At 45.5% G+C, this 18283-nt stretch overlaps 1 protein-coding gene across 4 annotated transcripts in view; it reads left to right on the top strand.

Moving 5' to 3' along the window:
• LOC137418572 (talin-1) overlaps positions 1-18283 on the top strand; it is a 212189-nt gene that overhangs the window by 136983 nt on the left and 56923 nt on the right. For all 4 annotated transcript variants that reach the window (XM_078771335.1, XM_078771336.1, XM_068104670.2 and 1 more), the window contains 7 exons: positions 171-247; positions 405-582; positions 9353-9466; positions 9585-9693; positions 14017-14225; positions 17584-17682; positions 17786-17953. In XM_078771335.1, the coding sequence (XP_078627461.1) occupies positions 171-247; positions 405-582; positions 9353-9466; positions 9585-9693; positions 14017-14225; positions 17584-17682; positions 17786-17953 (954 nt within the window). The remainder of the gene's footprint in view (positions 1-170; positions 248-404; positions 583-9352; positions 9467-9584; positions 9694-14016; positions 14226-17583; positions 17683-17785; positions 17954-18283) is intronic.

Below are 18283 nucleotides of genomic sequence, written 5' to 3'. Positions count from 1 at the left end.
AAATTTGCTGTTTTAACAGCACGGATTGTAATGGCGAACACACCCACCTCCTGGTGTGTGCGTATGCCAGTCTGGCAAGCATGCACGGAGGCTTTGTTTGTACGTACAAGGACGTGAACGAAAAGTCCATGAACCATTTCAAAAGTTTATTTATTTTCTCCCGGTTTCAGAAAAAGAGCAAAGACCGTTTTGGGATGGAAGGTGACGAAGAATCGACCATGTTGGAAGACTCGGTAGCACCTAAGAAGTATGTGGGGGTTTTTTTAACTTCCCTGTGGCCCACTTTGTTTAGTGGAAATTACTTTCTGAAGAGGACCATTTGTTTGGATGTTCACCTTTTGGAGGCAGCACTTAGTTAGGACTTGGCAAGGTACGTTTTTGACAAGTTTTCTTTCATTGTTTAGGTCCACCATCATGCAGCAGCAGTCCAACCACATGGGGAGGGTAGAACACGGATCTGTGGCACTGCCGGCCATCTTGCGTGGCACCGGGGGACCCGAGATGCTTACACGTGGTACACTGCCTGGCTCCCAGCAACTCATCGTGAGCGGACAGATGCATCATGGCCACCTGCCCCCGATGGTGCGTCCTGCATGATATTTGCAATTACTTCATTCATGTTTTATCTTTATTTGGTTTTCCGATAAAACAGAGAAAAGGGATCATCGATGAAAAACATGGCAATTTCCACTTTGAGGAATTCACGTACCATAAGAAAGGATTTTATTGTTCTTACAAGGATGTGTGGTGCTTCAAAATCTCATTAGCAGTTTGGATAGTGATGACTGATGATATTTTGGTTTTTGTAAAGTAAAATCACCATGATAAACTGTTATAGAGCCCGAATTTATTCAGGCCAAGGCCTAAAAGGAATGGCTGCAAAATGTTCAAAGAAGCCATCAGGAGGATGACTTCATCAAACACAAGTCTACAACGTAGTGGATTAACCATTCATATCAAAGTGGAGTTTGAAAGAGAGAAGCCTTTAGCAGACAAGGACAATTTTCTGTTGTTCATATGGATTCTACTTCACCTACGTATATATTATTGTGATTGTAGCGTTTGTGCTGTGCCACCTTATCCTATCGACCTATATACAGTATGCAAGATACATACATCTCGAAGCAAGTACTGGTGTGGCATACGGGTTCATGATCACCATTACAGTTAAGAGATGCTAGAGGTATATACTCCCTCATAGGACAACATGTCAGTTCACTTTCTGGGGGAAGGCCACTTCATCTGATGATGATGGCCTGTGGTCTTCAATGTTGATGAAATGACCACTTATTCTGGCCCTGTGGGCTAGGGTGTATGTGTTTCACCGTGTGCTTTGTCCTTTGGGCCAAAATATATTGGGACTTTTTAAAACTAGAAGCTGAGGATGTGGTTGGAGGGTTGGAGACTGGGGGTGGTTAACGCAAGGGAAAGGTTGAAGGTGTTTTATATGAATGTTCGAAGCTTCGCGAAGTTCGAACTTCGAAGTTCGAAATTTTAGAAGTCTCACGAGATCACGGCGAGGTCACGTCTTTTCGAAGCTGTTCCATGCGCTCACGCTTTCGAAGCTAAGTGATATTTCTCAATTGTGTTTTTGTCGAGACTGTATCTATCTTTCGGTGTATGTACCTATAGCGTATCTTTTGGAAAATTTTCGGTGCTAATTTTTCGTACATGTATACACAATCGTCGGTTAATGGTATCGAGTATTCTGCGGCCTAGTACTCGTAGGCTTAGACTACCGTACCGTCTCCGACCTTGTGGTTTGTTTTTCTCTCAGCGATTCGTCGAATGCGCTGAAATTATTTTTGTTCTCTGTTTCGTACCAGTCGTTCACCCCATACCTCCTTGTTTAATATCTCTACTCACAAAACAAAAACAAAAAAACCCCCAAAAAAATATTTCCTTCCCAGGTCTTATTCGTTTATTTGTTGTTCTTTTTGTTCGTTCGTTCTTCGTTCGCGATCACGCGGTTAGAAATGTATAATCTCTCCCCTGAACAACTATTTTCTCTCATATATTATAACACCCTTTTCTTCTTTTCCTACAAAAGGATGCTTTCGTCTTGCTCACCAAATCTATTCATTCCAAAAAATATATATAATACCATCTCTTACAGTTCCTCCTTTCTACATTCCCTAAACTATCCAGAACTCCATCCCTCCTCCAGTGTCCTCAAACGTATTTTTGACTCGAAGGTCTCAAACTCATTTTGCAAAAAATGTTCGTTTCCCATGAATCGTACACTTTTCAAAATCCAATCTCACCCCTCCCCTCCAAATCCTCCCCATCACCCATCCCTTTCAAATCTCCCCCCTTGCCCCTTCCCTCCCCTCCCTCCTAAACTCCCCCCACACCCCTCCCCTCCGAGACTCTCCCTCGCTCCTCCCCTCCTAGACTCCCCTCTCACCCCTCCTCCTCAAAGCATCCTCCCTGCTTCTTCCTCCTTCCAACTTTCACCTTCATCTCCCCACACCTTCTGCCTTGCTCTTCCCCCTCCTCAAATAACACCTCACTGTGCCTCACCCAATCTCCATCAAACCTTTTGTCCGCCTTCTCCAAGCTATTCTGAAATCTCTGACACACCTTCAACAGCTCTCCCTACCTCTTCCTCCTCTTCCACATCTTACCCTACCCCCCCCCCCCCTGTTCTGGACCCGATGCTCCCCCTTCCTCTTCATTAACGGTATGGACCTCAAACATCCGGGGCCTTTGCTCAAACTTGACTGAACTCTCCATACAGGTTGCTTCTGACAAACCAGATGTGATCTGCTTAACAGAAACTTTCCTCCTTCATGATGTCTCTGATGCCTTGGTATCTCTCCCAGGTTACTCCCTCCTCCGGTATGATAGACCTGAGCCTCGTCCTGGAGGTGGGGTTGCTATCTTTATAAAAAACTCTCTTCCTCACTCGCCCTCCACTGCCCTCTCTCCACCTCACCCCCAGGAATACCTTTGGCTACGGCTTCCCCTTCGCTCCCACCTTTTGTTCATATGTGTGTTGTACCGTCCACCAATCAGTGATGACTCCATCTACATCTCACTGTCTGATAATATGGACCAACTTCTATCTACCCATCCCAACTCTCTCTTCCTCATATGTGGTGATTTCAATTGTCACCATGCCAGTTGGCTGGGTGTGGGTACCTCTCTCACCAGCCATGGCTCTTCAGCAAAGGACTTCTGCGACTCACTGGGACTGACACAATCTGTCAATTTCCCGACCCGGATCTCAGTCAACGGAGCATCTTCTCTTCTGGATTTGGTTATGACAAACTTCCCTGAAAATGCCTGCTGCTCTTCTTCTGCTCCAATCGGCTCATCTGATCATGTGCTTGTCAAAGTGGACATCTCTCTGACCATTCTCAGAGAGCCTCCTCAGCGTCGACGAGTCTGGCATTTCACTCAGGCCAACTGGCATGGTCTTCAAGCAGCCATCAATCATCTGGACTGGTCTCCCATCTCTACCGCCTCTGACATCAACTCATCCTGGGAATTCTTTCAAAGTAAATTGCTCTCTCTCATGCACAGATTTATACCATCTCGTCTTCAGTTGTCATACCCTTCCTCCCGTCCATGGTACACGGAATCTTGTGGTGAGGCTGTTGCCCTGAAACAACTTGCTTTCGTCTCCTGGAAAGCAAATCCAACGGAAGGAAATCTCATTTCCTTTCACAAAGCCCGAAACAAGTGTGTGTCCACCCTCAGGAGAGCCAGGAAACAATATCTCACCATTCTCAAGACCGAACTCTCTTATCTGTCTCCCTCTTCCAAATCCTGGTGGCGTCTGGTCAAATCTGTTTCTGGTGTTTGTTCCCCCTCCATCCCCTCCCTCACCTCAAACGGCTTAACGGCTGACTCCGCACATGAAAAAGCTGAATGCCTCAACTCTGTGTTTGCCTCTAAATCTTGTGTCCCAAACCCATCCCTCTCTGTACCCACCATACCCAGTCGTACCCAGCTGCTCCTGGACTCTGTGTCCTTTCCTCCTGACAAGGTGGAAAAGTTTCTGTCAACCCTCGACTCTGATTCTGCAACTGGTCCTGACGGCATCAGCCCACGGGTCCTAAAATCATGTTCTTCTGCTCTTTCACTCCCTCTTTCTGTTCTCTTCACCCTCTCATTTGCTCAAGGTCATCTGCCATCTGCTTGGAAATCAGCCAACATCACCGCTTTGCACAAAAAAGGTGCAAAAACAGATCCCAGCAACTACAGACCAATCAGCCTTCTCCCAATTATCAGCAAAGTCATGGAATCCATCATTGCTTCAGATATTAAATCTTTCCTCTTCTCCAATGGCTTGATCTCTGATCATCAATTTGGTTTCAGACCTGGTCACTCTACTCTGGACATGCTGCTTCTGCTTTCTCAACAATGGATGGAGGTCCTCAATGCCAAACAGGATATTAGAGCTGTCTCCCTTGACATTTCACGTGCCTTCGATACGGTCTGGCACCCTGCTCTGCTCTCCAAACTCTCCTCCTTTGGTATCCATGGAAATCTCCACGCATGGCTGGCGGACTTCCTCTCTGGTCGTAGTCAACGTGTGGCCCTGAATGGGTTTCTCTCATCTCCTCTTCCTGTTCAGGCTGGAGTTCCCCAAGGTAGTGTTCTGGGCCCTGTGCTTTTTCTGGTCTTCATCAATGATCTCTCTGACTCTCTTGAAAATCCTCTCTATCTCTTTGCTGATGACTCTACTCTCTGTCGCTCCATTCCTCATCCCTCAGATCGGCAGTCTGCAGCCTCCTCACTCTCTGCAGACCTGGACAAAATCACAGACTGGTCAAACAAGTGGAACATGTCTTTCAATCCTGACAAATCTCACACTCTTACAATGTCTCTCCGAAAGGACCGACTGGACAACCCTCCCATCTACTTTCTCAACAATCCTCTCCAAGAAGTTCTGTCGCTCAAGCTTTTGGGTCTCACTATCTGCCATGATCTTTCTTGGGAAAACCACATTTCCAAGCTGGCCTCCAAAGCCAGTCGCCGACTGGGCATCCTCCGTCGTGCGAAGTCCTTCCTTGGCACACCTGAGCTCCTCACCACATACAAGGCTTTCATCTGCAGCTCAATGGAATACTGTTCCCCCCTCTGGGCTGGTGCTCCTGCCTCACACCTTGCTCGGCTTCACGCTGTTGAGGCCAAAGCTTTCAGAATCATTGGAATCTCCTGCGATGTAGTCAACGCCGAGGGCCTTTCACTCACTCACCGCAGGCAGGTTGGTGGTCTTTCTGTCTTCTACCGACTCCTCTCCGGCCTTGCTCCCCCAGCTCTCTCTGTGCTCTGTCCCCCCAATATTCCTTCAGGTCGCACAAGATCTGCCTGCAACCCTCTTATGGTTAAACTGCCAAAGTCTAGGCTCTCTGCTCACCTTCACTCTTTCATTCCCCTTTTCTCCCACCTCTGGAACAAACTCCCCCACTCCCTTCAATCCCACTCCTCCCTCCAGGTCTTTAAAACAGCTGTTCACCACCATCTCTTATCTTCCCCCATCGAAAACCTTGATCTTTTCTACCCCCGGTAATTCACCCCAGAGTCCTTGCAGTGTTCATATGTTTTAATCCTCTCCCACCTCCCCCCAAGTCCTCCCGATGTCCCTGCTCTCAAATGTTGTGTTTGTGTCCTTCCCCCTCTTCCCCCTCTCTTTTGTGTCCTTCCCCCTCTCTCCCCATCTTGTCTGCCGCTCCCCTTGTTTTTTGTGTTTTGTGTGGCGGTTTGTCTTTTTGTGTGATTAATGTTAGCTCTTTCACGAGCCTCGATGTTGTATACAACAAAATAAAAAATAAAAAAAAAAGCTTGAATGGAGAGATGGTAGAGCTGGAAGCTAGGATGGATGGCAAAGGGTACGACATGGATGGGGTAAGTGAGACGTGGAGTAGGGAGCAATCCAACTGGAGGGCAGTAATTCAATGCTACTGGGGATTATAGGTGTGATAGGAAAGAGAAAAATGGAGGATGTGTCGTAATCTGGGTGAAACACAGGATTGTATAGAGAGAAAGGCTTGACATAAAGAAGGGAATTAATGGAGGGTTCTGTGCGGATAGAGAATGGAGATTGTAAGAATGGTAAGTTACTTGTAGGGATGCTTTTACAGGGCTCCTGGTGTTAGGGTAGAGCAGGAAAGAAGGACACATGAACAATTCAAAAAGACATGTGATAAGGGAAGAGTATTAATTGTGGGGGGTTTTAGTTTTCCAGGGATAGTTTGGTTCCAGGAACAGGGGAAAGCGAGAGCACATGAGGATTTTCTGTCTCTTATCGAGGATTGCTTTTAAACCCATTTTGTAGAGAAGCCCATGAGTGCAGCGTTTGACTTCTTCTTTTCATGATCTCGATATGGTCGAGGAGGTGAAGGTGGGAGAACATCCGGGGATAAGCGACCACAATGTATTTATTAAGCAGACCTCTATTGTTGAGATCTGAAGTTTGGGATAGCAGTTTAAGGATGTTGAATTTTAGAAGGGCAAACTTTGTGGGCAATGAGAAGTGACTCGGGAGCTTTACATTGGGTGAAGTTAACGAGTGAGTGGTCTCTATCGGAGAAATGGACAACCTTCATGGAACAGCTGTGTAGGGCACAGAGTAGTTATATTCCAGTTAGGTGTAAAGGTAAAGGCATAAAGCGAGGAGGTATGCAGTGTAATTAAGGATAAGCAGAAGGCATCCATTGAGTACAAAATAACAGGACTTGAGTCTCACTCACATCTGTATAGGAGGAAACAGAGACTGGTTAAGAAAATAACTCAGCAAGTAAAAAGAGAAAAAAAAGGAAATAGCAAATAATATTAAACACTAGTAAAAAGCCCGTCAAAAATTACGGGTTGAAACAGTTTATTCGACAGTGCAGCCTCGTGAGCGTACCAAAGTCTGAAGCCTTGGCCTAGTGTTAGATGTGCTTATATCTTCTTTATTTATTAGATATCATACGGAAGTAAATGAACGCTCGTTTTACCCTGCATGCGTTGCCCATCACGTTCAGCGAATGTCACCTCCCTGCACCTTGTACATATTGTTATTTAAAAAAACGCTTCTGTACACCGCCCTTGAGGCTCGTTTTGCAAGCCACCGTCTACAATTCCAATAGAAGAGACATAATTACTCTTTTATGGAAAATGTTTTTCAAGTTTGTTTTATCCTCAAAACACAGACCGTAGTGAACACACATTCGTGTTAAAAGATTGGACGTTAAAACCTATCCTTATGAAGGGGGACAGACATCTGTACAAACACACAAACTGACATTGTGTTGTATATGGTAGATATAACAGCAAGACATTATTTATGTGTATGTAGTAAGTTTAGGGTTAAGAGGAGTGTGGGCCCAATGAGAAATAGCACACGAGAATTGGGGGATGATGAAGGTGAGATGGCAAGCTCATTAAATATTTATTTTGCTTCTACATTTACATAGGAATAGTCAGAGGAACTTCCAATGGCTGAGAGTATCTATAGCAAGGCCTTTTAGAAGAGATTCAAGTTGGTGTACAGAAAATGAAGAAAGAGCACGACAAACGTTAAGGGATGATATTTCTCCAAGGCTGGATAACAGGCATCCAGGACTATTAGCGGATATCTGAAATAACTCTTTGGAGTTAGTACAGGTACCAGAGGACTTAAGAGTAGCAAATGTAATGTAACACCTACTGTATTTAAGAAAGGATCCAGAGAAGAATTGTGGAGTTATCGACCAGTTAACTTGACTTCAGTTGTGGGGAACATGTTGGAGGCATTAATTAAGGAATGGATAGGGAACCATTTAAATAATTTCAAACTAATCAGAGGTAATCAGCACGGATTTACAAAAAGGGAGATCATGTTTAACAAATTTAATGGAGTTCGATGAAGCAGTTTCTGATTGGGTGGATGATGCAAGTGCAATGGACATAGTATTTCTAGACTTTCAGAAGGCATTTGACAAGGCACCACATAGGAGGTTGTTAGCCAAGGTGAGGGCTTGTGGAGTTGCTGATCAGGTAACTAACTGTATTGGAAACTGGATTAATGACATAATTTACATCAACAAGTTGAATAATGGGGTTAAGTCGGCTTTATAAATTTGTAAATATCACCAAGCTTGGAGGTCAGGTAGATACCAGGGAGGTTGTGGAGGGAGGTTGATCAGATTCAGGTAAGTTGAGATTTCTCATAGAATTGTGCAAAAGATTAGCAGATGCAGTTCAACATAAATAAATGTAAGGTGCTGGGGATGGGTAAGAATTATTAAATTCGGGATTACATAATGCAAGGGCCTGTCTTGGAGGTAGCGCTAACAGGGTTATACAGTGCCCTCCATAAGTATTTGAACAGTGAAGTCAAATTTGTTATTATTGCTAAAAACTCAAGAAATTTGGATTTGAGATGAAATGATGAACATGAGGCAAGAATAGAGAAGGTCAGATTTTATTTCTTGGTATTTCTTTGCAGGTATATGTTGCCATTTTAGAACAATAGCACTTTGTATATTCAGTTCCCCCATTTTTGGAAAGCATAAGCATTGGAACAAATGACTGACAGGTGTTTCTTGTTGCATTGATTGTTCACACACACACACACACACACACACACACACACACACACACACACACACACACACACACACACACACACACACACACACACACACACACACACATATATATATATATATTGGCCATGCATGTCATCAACAGTCAACCTCATTCCCAGCTCATTGCTCTGTTCCGCCCAGAACGTTATTACTTCCGCCACCAAAGGTGGATGGAGGTTATGTTTTCACCCCTGTCTGTTTGTCTGTCCGTATGTTTGTCCATTTTTCTGTGAACAAAATATCTCAAATAGTTGTAGATGGATTCGGACGAAATTTGGCAAAGATGTAGCGTATGTGACAAGGACGAAATGATTAGATTTTGGTGAACATCCACATTCGGATCCATGTAGTAGAATTTTTAAAGTGATTCTTCATCATTGGGAGATAGGGCCAAAACGATACAGAGCAGGATATCTCAAAAAGTTATGGATGGATTTGAATGAAACTTGTTGGACAGGTTGGGTGTCTGACAAGGACGATTCAATTTGACTTTGGTGAAGATCCGGATCCGGATCCAGCTAGTGGAATTTTAAAAGTGATTCTTCACCATTGAGTTCTTCACCATTCTTCACCTTCACCATTCTTCACCATACTCTCTACTGAGTGCCGTTCTAGTTATTGCTGTTATATTACTGTTATTATTGCACAAGTTACATTAAAGATAATAAATAAAAAACGAGCAAAGTATTTGAAAGTTTAACATTTGCAGTTTCCTCATTGTATTACATGTCGGTTGCATTTTGTCATTTATCCGTTTGTCTTTTCCCTTTTCTTATGTGCTGCAGTCAAGCAACCAGCAGGTGCTACTGGGCACAATAACCTCGAGCATGCATGCCGTCAGCCAGGCCAGCACCGATATGTACCAAGCGGATGTGCTGCCACAGCTAGGTCAGGACCAGGTGAGTCGTGGCGCTCTACTCTATGGGTGCTGAGCACATTCAGCTTGATCTGATTTTGGTTCTTGTTAAATTTACAACAAGCAGTGTTCGTAAAATATCATTTCTTTTCATCATCCAGGCCTCGATGCTCTGGAGAAAAAATAAAATACAGGAAGCAAAACATGAAATTTACTCCCAGCTCGACGCCATCAACGCCAGCACGGCATCCATTGTCAACCTCACATCGGGTACATACAACCTGCTCTGCTGACATGGAGCATCCGTATCATCTCGGACATTAACCACTAGCAGCACCAGCACCACCTCACTGACTAAACAGAAAACTGTCTAACTTATAACCACCACCACCACATTAACCACTCCACAAAATGTCTTACTGATGTAACCACAAATTGTGACATAGATCCAAACACAAACAACCATACTGACACAACCACAAATCATTGGAGTGAATTTTACAATTTTTAACTCAACTGGACTATATCCAACTGAGTTTTTGTCGACACCCAGTGCCCGTCGTCCGTCTGTCTGTCTGTCTGTCTGTCGTCTGTAAACAATTTGACGTCTACGCTCTAAATGTCACAAATCTGCTTTGCTTTGCTTAAAACACAATTTTTTCTTGTTTCCTGTTTCAACATGAGATACCTTGAACATTACTGTACCTCTTTAGCACATATAAACTATATAGTTTGTGGTTCTATTATGCATATTCTAACTATATTGATATAGACCAGTTGAGTTCAGGTTCCCTGGAACCTCTAGTTTGGCCTTGCGAAGCAATTGTAAATTTATTGTGTTACATTAGTCCGGGCAGGGTAGATTCTGGCATAATGAGGTAGTTGCCATGGACGCTGTTCGGTGGAGGTTACTGTGGGCAGATTTTGGATGCAGTTACTGTGGGTGAAATTTGGAGGTGGTATATGGGTATTATGGTGGTACAGTGTTGTAAATGAAATTGATTCTTTCTTGATACAGCACAGTTGTTGAAAAGGACTTGATTTTGTTGTTGGTGGGTGAAAAAAAGACATCCCAATTTCTGTTAAATCAGACAAGTTGCCAAGACTTAAGCATCCTCCCTGCTTCTTCCCCCTTCCAACTTTCACCTTCATCTCCCCCAACCTTCTGCCTCGCTCTTCCCCCTCCTCAAATAACACCTCACTGTGCCTCACCCAATCTCCATCAAACCTTTTGTCCGCCCCATTCTTCCCTTTCTCCAAGCTATTCTGAAATCTCTGAAATCTCTGACACACCTTCAACAGCTCTCCCTACCCCTCCCCCCCCTGTTCTGTACCAGATGCTCCCCCTTCCTCTTCATTAACGGTATGGACCTCAAACATCCGGGGCCTTCGCTCAAACTTGACTGATCTCTCCATACAGGTTGCTTCTGACAAACCAGACATGATCTGCTTAACAGAAATTTTCCTCCTTCATGATGTCTCTGATTCCTTGGTATCTCTCCCAGGTTACTCCCTCCTCCTGTATGATAGACCTGAGCCTCGTCCTGGATGTGGGGTTGCTATCTTTATAAAAAACTCTCTTCCTCACTCGCCCTGCACTGCCCTCTCTCCACCTCACCCCCAGGAATACCTTTTGCTACGGCTTCCCCTTCGCTCCCACCTCTTGTTCATATGTGTGTTGTACCGTCCACCAAACAGTGATGACTCCATCTACATCTCGCTGTCTGATAATATGGACCAACTTCTATCTACCCATCCCAACTCTCTCTTCCTCATATGTGGTGATTTCAATTGTCACCATGCCAGTTGGCTGGGTGTGGGTACCTCTCTCACCAGCCATGGCTCTTCAGCAAAGGACTTCTGCGACTCTCTGGGACTGACACAATCTGTCAATTTCCCGACCCGGATCTCAGTCAACGGAGCATCTTCTCTTCTGGACTTGGTTATGACTAACTTCCCTGAAAATGTCTGCTGCTCTTCTTCTGCTCCAATCGGCTCATCTGATCATGTGCTTGTCAAAGTGGACATCTCTCTGACCATTCTCAGAGAGCCTCCTCAGCGTCGACGAGTCTGGCATTTCACTCAGGCCAACTGGCACGGTCTTCAAGCAGCCATCAATCATCTGGACTGGTCTCCCATCTATACCGCCTCTGACATCAACTCATCCTGGGAATTCTTTCAAAGTAAATTGCTCTCTCTCATGCACAGATTTATCCCATCTCGTCTTCAGTTGTCATACCCTTCCTCCCGTCCATGGTACACGGAATCTTGTGGTGAGGATGTTGCCCTGAAACAACTTGCTTTCGTCTCCTGGAAAGCAAATCCAACGGAAGGAAATCTCATTTCCTTTCACAAAGCCCGAAACAAGTGTGTGTCCACCCTCAGGAGAGCCAGGAAACAATATCTCACCATTCTCAAGACCGAACTCTCTTATCTGTCTCCCTCTTCCAAATCCTGGTGGCGTCTGGTCAAATCTGTTTCTGGTGTTTGTTCCCCCTCCATCCCCTCCCTCACCTCAAACGGCTTAACGGCTGACTCCGCACGTGAAAAAGCTGAATGCCTCAACTCTATGTTTACCTCTAAATCTTGTGTCCCAAACCCATCCCTCTCTGTACCCACCGTACCCAGTCGTACCCAGCTGCTCCTGGACTCTGTGTCCTTTCCTCCTGACAAGGTGGAAAAGTTTCTGTCAACCCTCGACTCTGATTCTGCAACTGGTCCTGACGGCATCAGCCCACGGGTCCTAAAATCATGTTCTTCCGCTCTTTCACTCCCTCTTTCTGTTCTCTTCACCCTCTCTTTTGCTCAAGGTCATCTGCCATCTGCTTGGAAATCAGCCAACATCACCGCTTTGCACAAAAAAGGTGCAAAAACAGATCCTAGCAACTACAGACCAATCAGCCTTCTCCCAATTATCAGCAAGGTCATGGAATCCATCATTGCTTCAGATATGAAATCTTTCCTCTTCTCCAATGGCTTGATCTCTGATCATCAATTTTGTTTCAGACATGGTCACTCTACTCTGGACATGCTGCTTCTGCTTTCTCAACAATGGATGGAGGTCCTCAACGCCAAACAGGAAATTAGAGCTGTCTCCCTTGACATTTCACGTGCCTTCGATACGGTCTGGCACCCTGCTCTGCTCACCAAACTCTCCTTTGGTATCCATGGAAATCTCCACGCATGGCTGGCGGACATCCTCTCTGGTCGTAGTCAACGTGTGGCCCTGAATGGGTTTCTCTCATCTCCTCTTCCTGTTCAGTCTGGAGTTCCCCAAGGTAGTGTTCTGGGCCCTGTGCTTTTTCTGGTCTTCATCAATGATCTCTCTGACTCTCTTGAAAATCCTCTCTATCTCTTTGCTGACGACTCTACTCTCTGTCGCTTCATTCCTCATCCCTCAGATCGGCAGTCTGCAGCCTCCTCACTCTCTGCAGACCTGGACAAAATCACAGACTGGGCAAACAAATGGAACATGTCTTTCAATCCTGATAAATCTCACACTCTTACGATGTCTCTCCGAAAAGACCGACCGGACAACCCTCCCATCCACTTTCTGAATAATCCTCTCCATGAAGTTCTGTCACTCAAGCTTTTGGGCCTCACTATTTGCCATGATCTTTCCTGGGAAAACCACATTTCAAATCTGGCCTCCAAAGCCAGTCGCCGACTGGGCATCCTCCGTCGTGCGAGGTCCTTCCTTGGCACACCTGAGCTCCTCACCACATACAAGGCTTTCATCCGCAGCTCTATGGAATACTGCTCTCCCCTCTGGTCTGGTGCTCCTGCCTCACACCTAGCTCGTCTTCACGCTGTTGAAACCAAAGCGTTCAGAATCATTGGAATCTCTCGCGATGAAGCTAACTCCAAGGGCCTTTCACTCACTCACCGCAGGCAGGTTGGTGGTCTTTCCGTCTTCTACCGACTCCTCTCTGGCCTTGCCCCCCCCAGCTCTCTCTGGGCTCTGTCCCCCAAATATTCCTACAGGTCGCACAAGATCTGCCTGCAACCCTCTTATGGTTAAACTGCCAAAATCAAGACTTTCTGCTCACCTTCACTCCTTCATTCCTCTTTTCTCCCGCCTCTGGAACAAACTCCCTCACTCTCTTCAATCCCACTCCACCCTCCAGGTCTTTTAAAACAGCTGTTCACCACCATCTCTTATCCTCCCCCATCCAAAACCTTGATCTTTTCTACCCCCGCTAATTTCGGTCCCCTTGTGTTTTATACCTCTCCCCCCCACCCCCCCCCTTCCCACACCTCCTCCCCCCAAGCCCTCTCCCTCCCACACTTCTCCCTGCTCTCAAATGTTGTGGTTGTGTGCTTCCCCTTCTCTCCCCATCTTGTCTTCCGCTCCCTCTTTTTGTATATTTTGTTTGTCTGGTTGTTTTGTTTGTGAAATAAATGTTAGCTCTTTCACGAGCCTCGATTCAGTATCCAAAAAAAAAGAAAAGAAAAAAAAGATCCTTTATAGTTTAAGGAATTCCTGTTTTTTTATTGGGTCTTTCACCACCAATAGGGTGAGTAGATACCGACTGTGTCCTTAGCCATGTGATCGTGAATCGACACCCCCCTCCCCCCCCTTCCCCAATGCAGGTGATGCAGCTGACACAGACTACACAGCAGTAGGCTGTGCTGTGGTGACAATCTCTTCCAATCTGACCGAGATGTCACGTGGCGTGCGTCTTCTCTCTGCACTTCTGGATGAGGAAGGGGGTAATGGGAAAGCATTGCTTCAGGCCGCACGCTGCCTCACTGAATCCATATCCGGAATGCTCAAAAGTGTCCAGCCATCGTCTCCCGAGGTTTGTCGTGGGAGAGTGAATGTGGTATTTGTATTATCCTACTTGTCCCTTAATTCTCAAGCTTTGTTTGTAGAGGCTTTTCTTTTTTTTCTCTTTTGCTCTGTGTGTTGCCTTTGAATACGTGGTGGTGGTTGAAGGTCTTTGGCATTATGCTTAAGGTGGCGAGGTGCTGTATGTAATACAGTGCACGTGTGCACAACTAATACACATTTTCCCTCTTTTCTATGCCACCTATGTCATGCTACATTGGTCCATTCAAACAGGAAATTCAGTAACATTGTATATTCAGTGGTCCTGTACATTATTGCCATGTAAAGTCGCTTTTTATTTTCCTCTTAATTTTATTCCTATTTGTTGGAATGTCAAGACTTAATGGTCAATTTTCATGTCAAGACTCATGGAGGAACTAGAACACAATGGTCAATTATAAAATTTAACAGCCAGTTTTTTTTTTGGGGGGGGGGGGGGGGGGGGGGGGTTTTTTTTGTATACAAGATCGAGGCTCGTGTAAGAGCCAACATCAATCACAAAAAAAAAAACGACACACACAAAAAAAAACGACACACAAAACAATAAAGGAAGCGGGAGGATGGGGAGAGAGAGGGAAGCACACAAGTACAACAGCAGAGAACAGGGACAACGGAAGATCCGTGGGAGGGAGAGAGCTTGGGGGGAGGAGGCATGGGAAGAGGGTGGGGGGGAGGGGGGGGGGTGGGAAAGGTATAAAACACATGGACACTGCTAGAACTTCCGGGAAAGAATAAAGAAGTGGGGATTTCAAAAAAAAAGTGGATCTGTTCAAGGCAGTTAATTAACTGACACAGATTAATTATCAGAATGAAAACAACAGTGTGGAGATAAGGTCAGCGCAACATGTCAATAGCACAGGGATGAGGAATAAAATATCGTGAGACTTGGAGTGATATGGGATGTGGGAAAGAATGAAAGAGGGGATGCAGAGGGTGAACAGCATGGACACAGCCACAGAGTCTAAATCACAGAAGTGGAAGGAAAAACTGAAGCCCAGACAGAGGTGCGTTTAGGGAGGGTAAATGGGGGTAGAAAACATCATGGATGTGGAGCAGGGGGGGGGGGGTGAGCGGAGATACTGGTGAACAGCCATCTTGAAGCCCTGGAGAGAAGAATGAGATGAAAGAGATTGAGGAAGTTGGTTCTACAGACAGGAAAAAGAGGAACGAATGAGCGGAGGTGAGCAGTAAGTCTGGATTTTAAAAGTTACACCAGAAGGAGATCACTGACAGACCACGTGCACCCTCCCGAAACCTGGATGGAGGAGGGAGGGGGGCGACAGAGCACAGATAGGGCAAAGGGTGCAAGACCAAAATGAGGTGGTATGAGACAGAGAGACCACCGACATATCTGTGATTTGAAAGTGATAAGCCCAGAGAGTCAGCTTCATCATGGGAGAGTCCAATGAATTTGAAGGCCTTGGTTTGCACAGCATCAAGGTGAGCAAGGTGTGAGGCAGTGGCACCAGCCCAGAGGGGAGAGCAGTATTCCATCAACCTGCTGATGAAGAGCTTGCAAGTAGGTAAAAGTTTAGATGTGCCAAGAAAATTATTTGCATGACAGAGAATGCTGCCATTGGAGGTCAATTTAGATATGTGGCCTGCCCAAGAAAGATCATAGCTGATAGTGGGGTCCATAATTTTGAGTGACTGATCTTCTTAAAGAGGATTGTTAAGGAAGTACTCGTAATTGGGAGGGGTCACCATGTGGTCTTTTCGGAGAGACAGAGTGAGAGTATGAGATTTGTCAGGATTGAACAATATATTCCAAAGGTAGAACAGTACACAGCTCGTGATTCGATCAAGGTCTGTGGAGAGGGAAGAGGACCTGCCTATATGAAGGACGAGAGTTGCTTCGGTAGAGCGTTGAGTCATCAGCAAAGTAATAAAAAGGACAAAGAGGAATAAGGAGGATTTGTTGATGAAGATTAGGAATAGGACTGAAACTAAGATATTGCCGTGGAAGACTCCAGCCTTGACATGGAGAAGAGATGAGGGGATCCTGTTGAGAGTCACACATTGGCTATGAGAGTAGAGGAAGTCAATAAGCCATGGGTAGATGTGGCCTTGGATGAAATAGGCAGAGAATTTAGAGAGCGAGGCGGTGGGGCCAGACTGCATCAAATGCTCAAGGTATGTCCAGAGAGACGACCCTGATCTCAGAGAGTGAGTGCCTCCAACGATTGTTGGGAGAGCAGAAGTAGCATGTCTAGGGTAGAGTGAATTGGTCTGAATACAAACTGACGGTCTGAGATCAGGCCATTTGAGAAAAGGAAGGATTTGATGTTGACTGTGAGGACTCACTTCCTGTCATGGACATAATACCGTGCAAGTGCAGCCCAGGACCAGTTCTTGCCAGCACACCGACGTTGGATTAACGTTGGTCCAGCATAATCACTGCCGTTGGCCCAACATTGGTGACGCTGTTGTTCCAACGTAATTTTGTACATCAGGCCAACGTTGGGGAAGCATTGGCTGGTGACGTGTTTCTGACACCGGCCCAACAATTCCACGATGTTTCCCCAATGCCAGCCCGATGTTTACCTGATGCCAGCCCGCCGTTTTTCCATGACAATTACCCGTCGCTGGCTCGATTCATTTTATTTTCCATGACGATTACTCATCACATTTAAGGACAACAATTATGTTCCAAATGCAGACACAGACAAACAAGCAGACAGACAAACAAACAGACAGGGGTAAAAACATAACCTCCATCCACCTTCAGTGGCGGAGGTGATGAAATGTTTGTGTTCAGCGTACCACTAAATCTTCCCAATAAGACAAGTTTCCCAGCATGATTTTCTTTTTGTACAGACATCTTTGCTGATGGATGAGCTAAACGACAGAAAGCAACAGCTTCACAGACTGATAGAGGGTAAAATAGGAACAGGCTGACAAAAATACACAGGGACAATGCAAGTGAGTAGTTGTACATGGCAGGAATGGAATAGGGAAAACTTCTTTTAAAAGAAAGTGTGTGTCTTTGAGAGTAAAAGGGATCAGGGAGTAAGCATGGGATGTGGATATGAGTGAAACCACGAGGTGACGGTGGACAGCACTCTTGCAATACTGGAGGGAAGAGCGCATAAGGCAACAGACACAAGGGGGTCTGTTCCACAGGTGATGGAACAGATGGGTGAAGGAATGGGCTAATCAACCAACGTAGACTTAAGGAGGGAAAGCAATTGGGGATTTCTCACTGTATTCCAAAGATCCCGACATGATCCCATTTTATTTACATCTCAAGGTTTACTGTAGGATTCTCTGGTTGTGCACCTCATGGGTGTTGATTGTATTTTTATTGCTTGCGGCGCATTTCTTTTCAGCCCCGACAGACTGTGCTCACGGCAGCCAGCAATGTGGGACAGGCCAGCAATGAGTTGCTTCAACATATTGGTGGTGCCACCGTCGATGAACAGTTCCAGGTGAGCTCCATGGTTCAGGTTTGATGATTGTTCCACAATTTATTTTTCACTTTCTTGGTGATACCCCACAATGGTTCTCTACAATGTGATTGTGATTCTACAGGACACGTTGTACCAGCTGGCGAAAGCAGTGGCCAGTTCCGCCGCAGGCCTGGTGCTTAAGGCCAAAGCTGTGGCAGAGCAATCTACAGAACAAGCTGTACATAACCAAGTGATGGGCTCAGCCACACAGTGCGCCATTTCAACTTCCCAACTTGTGGCCTGCACAAAGGTGGTTTGATTTACCACACACTCAATTGCAGCTGTTTCAAAGTCAAAGGGATTTAAAATTCCAGTATTGTGGGATAGTCCGTCACATGGAATAGTCAGCCATTTTTTGCAGCATATAGCAACACCGGGTGTGTATCAAAGCTGACACCACTGGAATTACTTTACAGTGAGATTATTTATATATATATATATATATATATATATATTGTTACGGTCCGCGGTTAAGGATGTTATGTTTGCCGAGCGGATGGCACCGCGACCTAACAGTTTCCCCGATTCACCCGATTCACCCGAACGTTGGCCGTATCGCGCCACAGATATTCAATATGGA

This window comes from Myxine glutinosa, chromosome 2, assembly GCF_964187855.1.
Source record: "Myxine glutinosa chromosome 2, kmMyxGlut1.1, whole genome shotgun sequence".
NCBI classification, from domain to species: Eukaryota; Metazoa; Chordata; class Myxini; order Myxiniformes; family Myxinidae; genus Myxine; species Myxine glutinosa.
The sequence above is the reverse complement of the archived record's forward strand: the minus strand, read 5'-3'. Positions and strand labels throughout refer to the sequence as shown.